Source organism: Leuresthes tenuis, unplaced genomic scaffold (genome assembly GCF_036924035.1).
Source record: "Leuresthes tenuis unplaced genomic scaffold, fLeuTen1.0.hap1 SCAF_12, whole genome shotgun sequence".
In the NCBI taxonomy this organism is placed as follows: Eukaryota; Metazoa; Chordata; class Actinopteri; order Atheriniformes; family Atherinopsidae; genus Leuresthes; species Leuresthes tenuis.
Genome location: NW_027325366.1, coordinates 22,184,243 through 22,199,292, shown reverse-complemented (window position 1 = coordinate 22,199,292; position 15,050 = coordinate 22,184,243). Strand labels below are relative to the sequence as shown.

The 15,050-nt window shown below is 38.4% G+C and overlaps 2 protein-coding genes across 2 annotated transcripts; both read right to left on the bottom strand.

Moving 5' to 3' along the window:
* Nucleotides 1–612: 612 nt before the first annotated feature.
* Nucleotides 613–2,401, bottom strand: gcgb (glucagon b). The gene is made up of 4 exons (XM_072397698.1): nucleotides 2,331–2,401; nucleotides 2,082–2,187; nucleotides 1,335–1,490; nucleotides 613–1,132 (listed from the first exon to the last, which is right to left on the bottom strand). The coding sequence occupies exons 2-4, from the start codon at nucleotides 2,174–2,176 to the stop codon at nucleotides 1,012–1,014; spliced, it is 372 nt and encodes a 123-aa protein (XP_072253799.1). The 5' UTR covers nucleotides 2,177–2,187; nucleotides 2,331–2,401; the 3' UTR covers nucleotides 613–1,011.
* Nucleotides 2,402–2,862: 461 nt separating this feature from the next.
* Nucleotides 2,863–14,464, bottom strand: fap (fibroblast activation protein, alpha). The gene is made up of 26 exons (XM_072397105.1): nucleotides 14,175–14,464; nucleotides 13,861–13,942; nucleotides 13,550–13,639; nucleotides 13,335–13,429; nucleotides 13,162–13,236; nucleotides 12,978–13,030; nucleotides 11,354–11,426; nucleotides 11,051–11,171; nucleotides 10,800–10,954; nucleotides 10,499–10,596; nucleotides 10,246–10,375; nucleotides 10,069–10,107; nucleotides 9,879–9,977; nucleotides 9,711–9,781; nucleotides 9,547–9,600; nucleotides 9,273–9,397; nucleotides 9,056–9,106; nucleotides 8,451–8,549; nucleotides 6,592–6,661; nucleotides 6,318–6,512; nucleotides 6,110–6,164; nucleotides 5,939–6,038; nucleotides 3,917–3,975; nucleotides 3,726–3,798; nucleotides 3,472–3,545; nucleotides 2,863–3,299 (listed from the first exon to the last, which is right to left on the bottom strand). The coding sequence occupies exons 1-26, from the start codon at nucleotides 14,175–14,177 to the stop codon at nucleotides 3,198–3,200; spliced, it is 2,241 nt and encodes a 746-aa protein (XP_072253206.1). The 5' UTR covers nucleotides 14,178–14,464; the 3' UTR covers nucleotides 2,863–3,197.
* Between the last annotated feature and the right edge of the window lie 586 nt (nucleotides 14,465–15,050).

Here is a 15,050-nt window from a genome sequence, read left to right as displayed (position 1 = left end):
ATGTGCTGCAGATGACAGCTTAGAGAGGTGGCACATCCCAGTGCGTGTCAGGCAGCTGGCTCATGTGAATTACTGTTTTGTCTCAGTGCCAGGAGGAAATCAGAAGTGTCGACCCAGTCACTGTTACCAATGAGTCTGATACGGACTTGATTGACATGATTTCTTTTTTCTTTCTTTTTTTATTTGGCATGACTGTCCTCGGTGTGCAGTCAGAACATCAATGGGAAATCCTTCTCCGGTGAGCAGCTGACAGGTGACACATACCATCGTGCTACCTTGTAGAAATCCCACAGCACCGTTCTCTCTAGGGAGGGACGTGTTTATTTATTCTTGTTCTGCCTCCATAAGCATGGATGATTAAGAGAGAATGATAGAAAAACAAGTGTTGCACACTCTGGAGTCACATCTCGTGAACACTGACACTGAATATTGGATCAAAATGGTCTGTGAAAAAGGGCTTTTGAAATTACAATTGATAAAAATGACTATATATTATCTTATTTTTACTGGACATTATTGAATGTATTCTGGGCATTAGACATAACTGAAGGCAGTCAAACCACCCCTTTGGATATAATGTCTTGAAGACGGAACTCATGGATCGTACACATTTCTTTATTGAAACTAAATATGACACTTCTGAAAACAAGAAAAAGTATCAAGACTATCCACAGATGTACTTAGTGAAGACCAAATGTGACAAAAAGAGCTAAATACTCCAAATTTCTTTTAACAGGGAGATTAAAATGACAAACTGTAAAAATAATGACTGCTTGGTAAAATTTCCAACAGCATTTATGATTTAGATGCATTTTTTAAAGTTTTTGCATTTTGACAGGAGTTCCTTCAACCATGGAAGGCCAACAGGGCTTCTTGTGAGGCGAATCTGATGGCATTATCAGTTGAAAGTATACTACAGATTGTAGAACATATATATTGGAAAAGAATTAGTGAAAAATGGTTGCATTCTTTTTGAGAATGGTATCAGCTGGAAGAGCTCTCAGTTTGAGTTTATTCTCTTCTGCCTCGGCCGGTCTTCAGCCAAGACACAAACTCCTTGGCCGCCTGGTCCTGCAGGTAGGAGCTCACATCACTGGTGTAGGTGCCGTCTGCATGGCGTCTGAATAGACTCCTTTAGAAGCAGACACATTCAGATAATAAAGACAAATAATCGAGGATAAGGAAGTTCAGAAATCACTGCACTGGTTCAGATAAAAAAGTCAGAAGCATCAATTGAACTAGATTTACATCCATATTTATCATTCAAACATAACAAAGCTATGCTGCAGATATGAAACAATTCATTGTAAGGGTGAAGAATAATATATACTCACCCATTCCTTTTTGAGTTTTTCAGCCACTGGACAAAGTCTTGTGCTCTTCTTGTCTCCAGGTATTTACTGTAGTCATTGGAAAACGTTCCCTCTGAGTGCCTCTTCATGTTTGGGAGCTCAATGGGTTCATTGAGCATTGAATTTTCACTCAATAACCTAAAAGGAACACATCATGGCAACAAATGAGCAGAGCAGGACATACCGTAACTCGCCCTAAGATCCCATGGGGAGTGTCTACTTGCTGTCCTCCTCTGCATTACAGTTTTGTTTCCTGGCTCAATAATCTAATCAAACGGACACTACTTATATGCTCCCACTACACTGAGCCTAAATACCGAGAAGATTTAGTTTCACTATGCTATTCATTTGTATAAGACATTTAGCATCAATAAATACAATGGTTGCTGATAACAGAGTTGATGAACATTGATTAAAAACATTTAAAAAAAACTCACATAACTTCTGTTTCTCAAATTTAACAGAAAAATTATCAATTAAATTTGATTTGCTGTTACTAAGCGAGGATTAGTGTTTCCTCTGTTAATGCAACCAAATAGGCTGCCAATGGTATTTTCTCACAAATGTTACTCGCTCAGAAATCTAAAAACGTTAAAAAAAAGATAAATATGATAATAATAATGACAGGATAAGCTGAGAAAGGCTCAAGTCCCCCCATGACCCTAAAGTAGATAAAGCGGGTGTAGAAAATGACTGGATGGATGGAAAATAATAATAATGAAATCTTACACCGAGTTTCGGTCTGTGCCCTGGTCAGGCACCTGCCAGCTACTTTGGATGATGATGAGGAGCAGGAGACCAGCAAGACACTGAGCACTTTTCATTGTTTGACCCTCTAAAAAAACAGCAGACAGACAGAGAAACAAAGACAATGTGATACTTCAATAGTCAATATTTAAAAAAAGCATATATTAAAGTTAGTCTTACTATTCTAGATGTATTTTAAAGTTTAGTAAAAATTGCGAAGAAAAACATCACCTGTGCTCCTTCCTGTTGAGCGTTTGAGAGGAATTATGAGGCGCGTCGATCTGTGTCTTTTTCCCTCTGGCTTCTGGAGCTGTTTCATGGTCCCCTCCTGATTTGCTCAGTCTTATATAGCAGAGCTGAGGAGCTCTCCCAGGTGACTCCCCCATCACAGGAACCTTAGCATATTCTCTGTTATTCTCAACCCATTACACAGCTTCCGGCTCACTCCCCTGAATGTATTTATCTTTGGTTTAAAAAAAAAATGACAGCATCGCATCTGGATAGTGAAATCTGCTACTTTCAGGGTCCAAATCAAAAAGGACGAATGACAAATGAATACTTGCCTACATGTGTTGAACTTATGCCTTCTTAGCGGGTCAAAATGGTTTATGCTGTTGGCCGTCACGTCATTTTGTCTATATGAAGAAAAGGCTTGTTGCTTTTTGAGAGAAAGAAATAGTACAGACCTAAATTATTTTATATTACAGTGAAGGCTTATATGTTTGTATCACCACTGGACACAAAAAAGAAAGAAAAGAAACTGTTATGGTTCAAAACAATGTTTATTTTCACCTTCATCAGAACATTACTAAAACACAACTGACACAACTCCACAACAAATCAGTGCAGTGTAATTCATGTTCTATAAGTTATCACACTCATGTTAAACTATTAACGCATGCTTTGGTCACATATTTTGACAGAAATTCTATAATTCAAAATATGATACAAGTGCTCAGTAGAGTGAGCAATGCAACATGTGCAGACAATACAAATCTCTACAACTGACCTGACCTTTCACAAACTCAACAGGATAAAGAAAAAGGTTAAAAAAAATCAGTGGTAATATTCAATAAAAATGCTGTCTCTTTTTAATATCTATTTGGGACTAAGGAGGCATTTTTGCAGGAAGTTACTCATGAGGGTGTACAGATGATGCGTGGCTGATCCCTTGAGACCATGGTTCTTGTCAGTGTACCACTGAAATTAACAGCAAAATAAAGTTAGACATGATCAGATTCCATGTTATGTATTTCACTTATAAGCATTTTAAATCATGCTTTATTTCTTGTGTAACAGTTGTTTTTCTATTTAATGCCATCATTAAATCAACACCATCAAGGCAAATATTAGTCCCTTAGCCAATATTTACCATTGCCTCAAAGTCAACTTGTTCATTCACCAAAGCTTTGGAGATCTGTGCGCCCTGCTGGAAATGGACATTGTCTACAGGAAAAACAGCACTTTCACTACGTGACTCAACGTCAAAGCTCAAGTTTCTTTCAAGGCAAACAGAGGCCCATTTGTGCATGATTTTACTGTGTTACCTGGTACCCTGATGAGAAACAGGGTTGCCACAACTTATTAACTGACTGAAAAGTGACTGAAAGAAATGACAGAACGTACCATCTGCTGTGCCATGGACCAATAGATAGTTTACTGATTTGAAGTTTTCTGCTCTGGATGTGACGGTGGAATTCTTAAAAAAAAAAGTTAATTCACAGTTAAAATTGCACCTTACATATGTGCGTATATGTGCAGTTTATAGATCTAAAATGGAGAATTCTTAGATCAGGGCTGAATTGTATGATATTTACTTTGTAAGAGTCTGAATTCTCTGTGGGCTTTCCCATGTAGCGCTCAGTGTACACAGCATCTGCAAAAAATTAAAAAAAATACAATTGTGTTGTGCAGTGCAAACACAAAGAAGTAATAACAAGTCTGTACACGGTAATCTATAAATCTATAAACTGATATTTAAAACCTAAATATCCAGCTTACACTCATGAACACTTGCGATAGTCACAAATCTATTTGCGGATGGACATGAATGGTACATAATTTCCGAATGACAAATCTTTTAAAAAAGAACGTTTCATCCCATAAAAATGCATCATTAACCTCTCAGATATGGTGAGACTTGTAAAAAATGTAAATTGGGCAATAAACCTAAAAGTGATATGCGATTAACATCGTGAAAGCACTCATTTGACCAGAACATTCAAAAAGTTCCAAAAAGCTAAACTTCACCGATTAGTTTCTCATCATCACCAATGGCCTATGCCGCTCTTTTAGATGGAAAACATTCCTTTGTGGTGTTGTTTTTTTTTTTATGTGTCAACAGAGAAGAAGAAATTGTGATCAATAATATGAATTCCTTGATTGCTTCACAAACTGCCATGATAGTGAATGACAGGGCAAAAAGCATTTTGTGACTATTAAGAAATTTATTAAAAGTCTGATAAACTGCCTTGCATCAATCCTGTGACTGCTGTGTGTTGGTGTATCTGTGTGTGCTCCAAACACATAACAAAAAAAAAAGGTACAAAATGAATACAAAGAGTAATAGAAGGAGCAGCATACATTTGGCAGAGCAGTCACTCAAGTATTAATTGCAACAAAGTGCTATCAAATGTAAAGTTTCTGGTTAAGAGGTCTATTCAGTGTTGTGACTTTTTTACTTCAGTATAGCAGTGGAGGGGGAAAGACTGCTGATGATGCATATTGCTTGTGGAAAGAAACTTTGTAGTATTCTGCTGGATTTAGCGAAGATGCTGCTGCACTTTCTGCCTTATGGAAGCAGGGAATACAGAGCCAAGCTAAGGACCCAATTGCAGGTGCGAGTGTCAGCAATCAGCAATATCACCTTCTCCAGTAGTTGTTGTATAATGTTACTAAAAGCAGAGCTGAAATCAACTAAAAGAACCCTGGTGTTCTTCAGGTGAAGTGCAGTTAATGTTGAATCCTCAGCTGACAGTTTGCTTTGTGTGCAAACAGGAGGGAGTTTGAGTTTGTTGGCAATATGACCTTGATGTGCTGCATGACAAAGTGCTCAAAGCACTTAATTAGTATTGGAGTGAGGGCCACAAGGTGATATGTTGACACTCTGCAACACTCAGTGCGGTTACATGCGGGCAATCGGATTGGATTAATGGCTAAATTACAATAAGATTGGAGTTATTCAACTCAAGCTTAATCTGACAAGAAATTGAATCGGATCGGGTTAGTTGCGATCGAATTAAGACCCCGGGATAAGTCGATCCGACCCACTTAACATGCCCGGAGACGACAGCGGATCGGATCGAGAGTTCTGCGCATGCTTGAGATTTTTTCTCACGATCATCACCTGGAAGTCAAAGGAGACGATATTACTGTTGTTGTCGCCGCCGTCAGAAAGAAACAAACAACGCGATGGAGAATGCGCCGTTGTGCATCGCGTTCGTGCCATAACCAGCTCATCACAAGTGTAGAGGGACGTAGCTTCATCTTGCTCTTCGTTCGCCATCTTTCTTGAATGCCTTAGTTTTGTTGTTGTTGGTGGTGGAGACGTCAGCCGGAAGTGGCTCTATTAGCGATAGTTGAAATGGGTACAGCACCACTTATCTACTGTGGTATTGCATGTAACCGCCATGTAACAAAGGATAATTACCCTTGCTCAGATAAGGAGCATAACCCAACTATAGCTATAATTGAGTTAATCTCATCATGTAAACCCACTGACTAAATCAGTGGGTGGAGTAGTTCCTCTTTAAAAAAGTGCCAAAGCAAAATTACAGTGCTCTTAGAACAGCTTGTAGAATAAGGTCATACATAGCAGCTATTCCCTTTTGTACACTTACCATAATATTCCCAATTGGCAACTGGGGCCACAGCAATCCCACACTTAAAGAGCCCAGTCCCAGCACCCAAGGCCATTGAGGTGACATAACCCCCGTATGACTGAAGAGCAGAACAGATTATTTAGAAAATGCAAGGCAAAGGCACAGAAGAAGAGAAAACTGGTAACTTACCCAGCCCCATATTGCAATTCTATCTTTGTCGATAAAACCCATTTTAATGAACTTCCTGTAAGATAGAAATCACATTTTATCTAGGAAAAAAATAGAGGAATATTTGGAAAATCTGCACCTTTACTTACATTATGAAACACATATTTGTAAGACAGCAGTGTAGTGACAACATATATCACAGAAACAATTAAACATTCAGACACTTTACCTCACAGCTGTTATCTGATCTTCCACTTCAAACGTACCAAGGCGCCTGTAGATTGCATGCATTATTTCATCACCTTGGTACCCACTTCCCCTTCCATCAAAGCTGGCCACAATGATCCCCAGGGAACTGGAGAGGTACGTGCCCCAGTTCAGCTTATTGCGGTAGCTCACACTCTGACTGCAGGGGCCAGCGTACCTGCATGGGACAGCAACACCATCATATGCAACCAAAACTTTTTGTGGACCTTTTGTTGCGCTCTGAGGAGTTCACTTACACATCAATGAGAAGAGGATATTTTTTGGACTTCTGGAAATTCGGTGGTAACATCATTTCATACCAAAGATCTGTTGATTTGGAAAAAAAAGTTTTGAGAAAGGAGTCAAATTGATTGAAGAATACTGTTTGTGTTTTCAAAAATTCTATGCTAATATAACTGATTCAACTCAAATAAATGTATCGGGGACAAAGTTTTTTTAAGTACCAAAATTAGAAAAATGTAGAGCTTCTTACATAACTCAAAAAGTTGGAACACTTTGTAAAATGCATGTAAAAACACAATGATTAGCAAATCTCAGAAAGCAATATTCAATTCACAGTAGAACATAGAAAACATATCAAATGCTGAAAGTGAGACCGTTTTATGGTTTCATGACAAATGTTGCTTCATCTTTAATTTGATGGCAACAACCTATCTCAAAGGGATCTCAAATCTCACAAGAGAGACAAAAATTCTGGGAAAGTAAACGGTACTTATAAACAGATTAGTGATCCGATTGGGTATAAAAAAGCACCTTAGAGACACAACCTCTTAGAAGAAAAAGGCTAAGCTATGTGAAAAAAACAACTACAAATTGTGGAGCAATTTCAGAGAACTGCCCATCAACTTATCAACACTTTGAATAATCCCTCATCTACAGTATACCTAATCGTCAAAAGATTCACAAAATCTGGAGATATCTCTGTACAAAACAAAATCAACAGTGGACAGCCATGATCTTCGGGCGCTGTAGTAAAAACAGAGAATTCTGTCATTGAAATCAATGCATTGGCTCAGGAACACTTCCAGAAGTCATTGTCTATGAACACTGTTCACTGTGCCATTCAAAATGCAGATTAAAGCCCTATCATGCAAAGAGGAAGCTGAATGTAAACATTATCCGGAAATCCCTGGACCAAAGCTAATTTAAAATGGACTTGGCCAAAGTGGACAACTGCTCTGTGGTCAGATGAATCAAAATTCAAAATTCTTTTTGGTAATCATGGAGATTGCATTCTTCAAGCTGAAGAGGAGAAGGACCACCTGACTTGTTATCAACAGTCAGGTCAGGAGCCTGCATCTCTGACGAAATGGAGGTACATTAGTGCCTATGGAACTGGCAACTTGCACATCTGGAAAGAAACCAATGCTGAAATGTACAAAAAGGTTTTAGAGTAACACATGTTCCAATCCAAGACAATGCTAAGCCACATACTGCATCTATTACAACAGCATGGTTTCCTAGTAGAAGAGTCCAGGCGCTGGACTGTCCTGCCTGCAGACATTTCACCAACTGAAAACATCTGGAGCATCATGAAACGCAAAATATGAAAAAGAAGAACTGGGACTGTTGAGCAGCTAGAATCCAATATCAGACATGAATGGGACATCAGCCGTTTTGTATGGACCTTTACCATTTATGAAACATGTTTTATTTCTATGCAGTGAAGCAACAAACATGCAGCGTTTGAAGGCAGTTCTTTCTGTTCTTAAGTAAACATTGTTTAAAGTATCTACATGCAAACATGATTCTGTGATAGGTCTCACAGACATTTGGAAGACAGTCATAGTCCAATATTCAACTTGCACAATTTGGAAACTTGAAACCTCTAGTTCACATAAGCAAAAGATTGACTCTTCAGTAACATAACAGATACTTTCATGCCTTGTAAAAGTGTCTGTTAAAGAGGCGAAACACTCTAAACTCTGTGTTTCAAAAAAGGAGAAAAACAAGTTGTGCTTTCTCTAACAACTGTATTCCTTTCTGTCGTGGAAAATAAACCCACATCGTACAAAAAGAACATTCAAAGGAGGGTACGATCAGGTCTTCAACCACTTCAAGAAGGTATTTTTGAAGTACTGAAGTAATTTCTCACCAAATCCTCCAATCTTAAAGGTGCCATGTTGCACTGTCGGCATTTGGAACTCAGAGAGAATGTTTCCCACAACTTTGTTGTCTTCGAGCATGGAGAGCTCTAAAAAAATAAAAGTGAACATAATTAGAACTAAAGTCAACAAGACATTTTCATCTAACTTTTATCATTTTGTTCTATTTTGTCATTGTGAAAGGTCATTCTTTATGTTGTACAAACCCAAAATATTACAGTAATGGTGGAATTATTCATCATGTTATTCAGCTGCCTGATTAATTATTGGTCACATTCCAGATACTTTTATAGTGGTTTGTTTGATCATTTATATATGTTAATGTTCTTAACATTTTCCGTCATAGATACAGTTTTTCATATTTGTGAAAGATTTTTGGAACATTAACAAGCACTAAAATAAAATTCAGACCAAACACTCTTTTAAAGATAAGCAGCAAATCTTTGTTCTCTTATGTCATAAAAGGGTGGTTTTATCTGGCAAAAAAATAAAGAAAAAAAAGAAACTGCCTCCAAATATGTTTAAATAAAATGACAAACTTTGCACATATAAGATTAATTAAAAAAAAGAAAGTAAAAGCATAAAAAGCATGTACCTGTGCCTGAGCCCCTGTTGTCCACGAGGGTGTAGAGGGGTAAACCAGGTCCTGGTAATAACAAAAAAGCATAAACAGTGGCTGAGAACGCACCAGGTTTTCTGTCGTTGATGATGGGGATGTTGGGGAGAAACTGTCTAAACTCTGGTTATTGCTCACAGATATTCCCCACGTGGGTGAGTTATTGCTTAAGAGAACGTGTGGAAGGGTAACTGACCATAGCAGTCCATTCGGTAGAAAGAAGCGTCAAAGCTGAAGTAAGCTGAGTTGTACTGACACCTGTCCGCATACAAGTCGCAGGTGAGGCACTTGGGGGCTGATGGGTTGCTTCCAATCACAATCCTGAGGAGAAAAATGAGTATGCTATATAACACATTGTTCAGGGGACACAACTTAGCTACAAATAATGTGTTTGTGAGTCATTCTGGGCTCTGAAAATAGATGAAATGCTGTAGTGGTCTGGCCATCACACAGAAGGCAGATTGACTTACTTGTAGAGATTTCTCTTTACAGGTACTCCCTTGTGTTCGTTACTCACAAAATATCTGAAGAAAATAATTTCACACAAGTCTCATAAATATTTTTTCACCAATCTATATATTTCATTTCACAATTCATGCAGTTTTCTCCCACAATATGTGGATTCATCACTTACAGAGCATCCATTGTTAATTTGGATATATAGATAACCTCCCACTTTCCAGAGGTAATGGGTGTTGCTTTGCCCTTAAGAAAATACATTTTTTCAGTCACTGAACACCAAAGACATAAAGAAACTGATGCAACAGTACATATTTTTACTAATATGAATAAAAACGCTCACATCTTTGACGTGATGAATGTGTTTGTAGCCCTGGGTATCACTCATCACTTTGTAAAAACTGAGCTTATCCTCAGCAAAGAAAAGAGGCGTTGGCATATACTGAGGGAAAACATAATATCTTATCATCACACACTAAATAAAACTGTGGGGAATCAATTACGCAAATAACTGTATCTTTTTAGAAACTTACATGGCCAATCCAGCCTGTCTTGCTCAGTTGCTCAAATTTCTGTAGAGAGTAAAGGCAAATCATTTTCAGACAATTAATCACTGGATCACGAAGCCAGGGTAATCCTTAAAACACCACCTAATTGGAATGTAGTGATGAGTTTCAGAGCAGACAGGTAACCAGACAAATGTCAGCTACCTGTTTTTCTTTCCAGTTCGTTCCATCGTGGTCATACATCTGTACAACCACATGATTCTGTTGCCTTGTGAGCCACTGCACAGCAACGCGCTTGTCTGTAACCCAGGTCACTGAGCACAAAATGTGATCACTGAGTAAAGGCAACAGAAAGTGACAAGGTGTTCACACGAGGTACACGACAAAGACAATGCATTTCCCTCTAATTGACAAGTTTGATTATTAAGTGATAATATATGCTGAAGAATATACAGACCCAGAGGCAATAGAAGCAGGAGGAAACACCTGTGCGCGGAGGGACGTATTTGTGGTATTAACCACAAACAGTTTCACCTTGGTAAGATTTGATCCTGCCTGTACCAAAGAAAAGTGTGACAATTATGATAAATAATTAGATAGTATTACATTGTGAAGACAATAAATCCTCACAAAGGCTATGTTCACAGCAGATACCAAGAGAACTAAAGATCATATGGGTCAAGCAAGCAAGAAGCCCTGATTGATATCTTCCTTTTAGATAACTATATATTGTGATTGGAAAAGGTATATGATCTCACCTTTGGGTAAGGAACAGACACTGTCTCAGGATACTGCTCAGATCCATACCAAGAGAACTCCACTTTTTGAACTTCGATATCATTAAATTCTGCATAAGCCAAGAATTTTCCTGTTGAGGACCACCATATTGCACCATTCGACGCAAACACTTCCTCTGAAAGTTGGAGGAAAACAAACAAAAAAAAAAACATAGTAACCATACTTTATGTAAAAACAGATGCACTCATAACTTTACCTTATTCATACTAACCCTCATACACCCAGTCAGGGACACCGTTAAGAATCTCATTCTTTTTCCCATTGTGTGTCACCTGCACAGTTTCAGCACTGACATCAGATTTTAAGTAAATGTTGAAGTCTGAGATGTAGGCCTGTAAAATACAGTGTAAATACAGTTTTTGATGTTTCACATACAATTAAATCCCATTCCCACATCAGAAGTCACAAATGAAGTGAAACGAAATATCCACAAGAAATGCTCATTCAGTCAAATTTTCAAATTCCAGGATTTAGAAGTAGCTGAAATACAGGTGAAATATTGGTGCACACTTACATATTTGTTTCCCGTTGGCGCAAAGGTAAAGTACTGTATGACAGGTGGAAGGCTCACTGGTGTAATGAATGTTCTACAATGAGACAACAAAAGTATTAAGAGGGATAATCATTATTTATAAGTCTGATGGTGTCCCTAAGGTGAAAAATGTTGTTTGCCGATGTGATTAGAGCACATTAGAGGGGTGTGTGAAAATCACAAATCAAGGTAAAGTTAATTTGACAGAAGTTATCTGTGTTCTGAATGCACTTAGTATCCACCTGTAACTTTAAAACTGCTCAGATATATACCAAGTAAAAGATTTTTATCTTGTAAAAGAACAAATATCAAGAGGACATATTCAAAGAGCATTTACAGTGTGTTTTGACTGAATTTCTGATTCCTCTATCATCTGTGTAAACGGACTCTGCTGTAAAATAATGTCAGCAGAGACACCCATACACAAACAGTTTCAGCTTCTGTTATTTGTTTAACCAGTAAATTACTGCACGTTGAATTACAATCTGCAGCAGCAGTATAACGTCAAGCCCACCCCTAACTACAGTTAGCATAAAAAGAGAGATTGCCTCTGTGAAAACTAGCTTGACAGGCAGATCACATCCTGTCTCTGAAATTGGAGTTTTCGTAGAGTCTCTTTTTATATTTACTCACCGTGCCAACACAGAAATGATTATCAATCCAATAATTCATTGTGCTTGTGGTTTCAGACCTTTACGAAGTACATATAATGGTAGATACTTGACAGGATACATACTGTTTTATCTTGATAAATCAATGTTCAACATAAAGGATGAATAGTAAGTTAATGTAGTTCAGTTAAGTTAGTTATTTACATTTAATATTCAATACTCTAAGGTCCTGTTGTTAATATAATGTAATTACAGAAGTTCATTACCGTGTATCCCCTCAGCTGAGAATCCATATAGAATACATGTACAGAAGGAATATTTAAATCTGATATAAGCAGCTGGTTATCTTACAACAGTGATCTGGCAAGGTTTAAATAAGGAACTTTCTGACACTGGAAAAACGGGCAACTGACTCAACATGCCACGCTAACACATCTTTTTTTCCCCCAAGAAAACAAAATAGCTTTGTTCTGCTATGTGAAATGTTGGTGTGTTTCTGGGTTCTGCTGATGTGTTTTCCTCCTCAGGACCAACAAAAGAGCGCAGAGAGTGGCCTTGCCTGTAATTATCTATGTTGCTCACGGGTTGATTGTTCTGTTATACTGGGATATCAAAGCTGGTTACTGTGTGAAGTTCATTCATCTTGAGAAGTCTGCTATTTGCTTTCTCAAGATCATGATATTCAAAACAAGTTTTAGTTCCTCAAGATAACAAGGTGATTTATTGTTCATTGTTGCCATCGTGGCATTAGGGGAGGTTCAACAACACCAAGTCAGGGCATGTATGTGTAATTCTGAGTTGAGAGGAAGTCTTCCCTTGAGCAAATAAAGTGGTGTCTTTTGACATAGTAAATAGTTTCATCAACTCTGACATGTTTTAGGCTGTAGCTACAGTTCTTCAGGTTATTTAGGTGTTCCAACTGTTTGATGCGACAGCAACATTGTAAGGTGTGTGCACATAATATATAATAAAGTAAAAAAGATAGCGCTACTTACGACTTCTCCCTGTCATAGATGGTATATGAGGCTGTGTATGAATGTCTCCATTTCTGTAGGATTGAAAAAAACAACAACAATTGTTTTCATATTTTTAAGCAGGTTTTTAATGATCAGCCACTTGAAGCGTTTAACCAAATTGAACGAATAAGCATATAAAGAACATTCACTGGAGACCTCTCACCTGGGTGTAATTGCTTTCAAAAGCAACGTATTTATAATCACCTGACAAAAAGTAATCACTGGCATCCACTTTGGCCTGAAATTGAAACACAAACATTAAGATAAAATATATCACACTGTGTTTGTTGTAAAAAAAAAAAAAAGAAAAACAATTAGAGGAAGCAGATATATTACAAAGGTTGAATTGCTCAAATACAGTGACTTCTCCAATGTTTCAGCATTGTGAAGAAAGACATTCCCATCCCTTGTTTTATGCAGATACTCCTTATCTGCGGACACAAGGGAGGATAAATCACATTGCAAAAAAGGTCTGAACACCACATGCAAGACTGATTTGTTGCTCAAAATGTTAACCAACACAAGAGAGGGGATCTGACTGACAGTGATACCTGATATCCAGTACAAATTGTAGGATCTCTTCGATATGGTGTCATTGAAGTAATCATCAAGAGTGAAAGGCCTTTTGGTGGCTCCAGATTCTAAACAGATGCACATTTTTTTTGTTTTTTACCACAGACTAAGGAAAATGACATCACAAACCCGGCACGAGCAGCATTTGTTCATTTATGAGATGATTTGCTTAAATCAAACGACCAAACTTCTGCAGTGTGGTTACACACAGAAAAACTTCAACTTGAGCAGGCAGCGCAGGCACATTAAGAAAGAAAAGGAAAAAAAACAGGCCGGACTTATAACTTACTGCTGTACAAAACTGCTGGGATTGTTATTAACGTGATGACGACAGCCGCCCCTACCACTCCCCACATCACCTTGCTGCAGCCCTGTGAAAGGTGACGGTAGAAAGATAAAAACAACAAACCAAACAAATAATACCTGAAATTTGAAACCACACCACATAAACTGTCGCTGCTGTCTCTCATTCGGTAGCCTCTTAATTTATCCCAACGGGTTACAGAGACTCTCCGCAGCTTTTACACGTTTTCTTTACCTTTAGACCACCCCCCGCCCGTCACCCACCCCAATACTTAAACTGATGGTAAATCGATTACTGACCATGATAATGCTGAAGTCGCCGTGAAGCTCTCAGTCTAATAATCCTTTAAAGTCGCTGGCGTGCTTGAAGTGTCTTGCAGTTGGGTGAACATACTCTCACAGCAGAACACCCGCGACAGCAACTTTAAACTAAATACGACAACATGAACAGTGGCTCCGTCCTACTTTAGTCAGAGCTCCCTACACTTCCCGCTGCATTCCTGAGACCAGTCCTACAGCAGAGAGATGCCTCCCTGAAATCCGCCGCGCAACTTTCCAGGAGCGCACAACTTACTGGTATTCGGAAGTGGCTTTTTCGCCGAGGGCGCAAGTCACTCACGCAGCAGACGTGAGAAAGCAGACAAACCGTTTTTTTTTCTCTCTGTTAATTGAACTTTTATCCCGCTTGTGGGCGACAATAGAAAGTGATCCTGATCGAGCCTGAATTGAACTGATTTGAACGTTGAAAATAACAATGTCGAGTAATGCCAGGTTGGGGACTCAGTTTTAAAACTCAAGGATCCAGAAAACTTGAAAAAGAGTGTTTAATCGATCAGGTTATCTATGTGAAGGTGGAAACAAGGGTTAGAAAGCCTACTTTTAAAGATGGACTAGTTTCAATAGCAGCAATTCGCTGACAGATGAGTTAAACGGAGAATCAACAGCGCCTGTTTGTGTGAATGTGAGTTGACAGGTGGGCTCTGAGGGGCTATCACGCTCACTGGCTCCCATCTCATGAGACAACAGGCGTTTGAGAGGACAACATGATTTTATTATTCATTTTTCCAGTTCAAGTGATAGCTGCAACAACTCACTGCAGTATCTGTTCCACATATCTCTGAACACATTGGTAACTTGTCAACCTTGCATTACTGTACTTTTAGGAAAAAGAAAGTG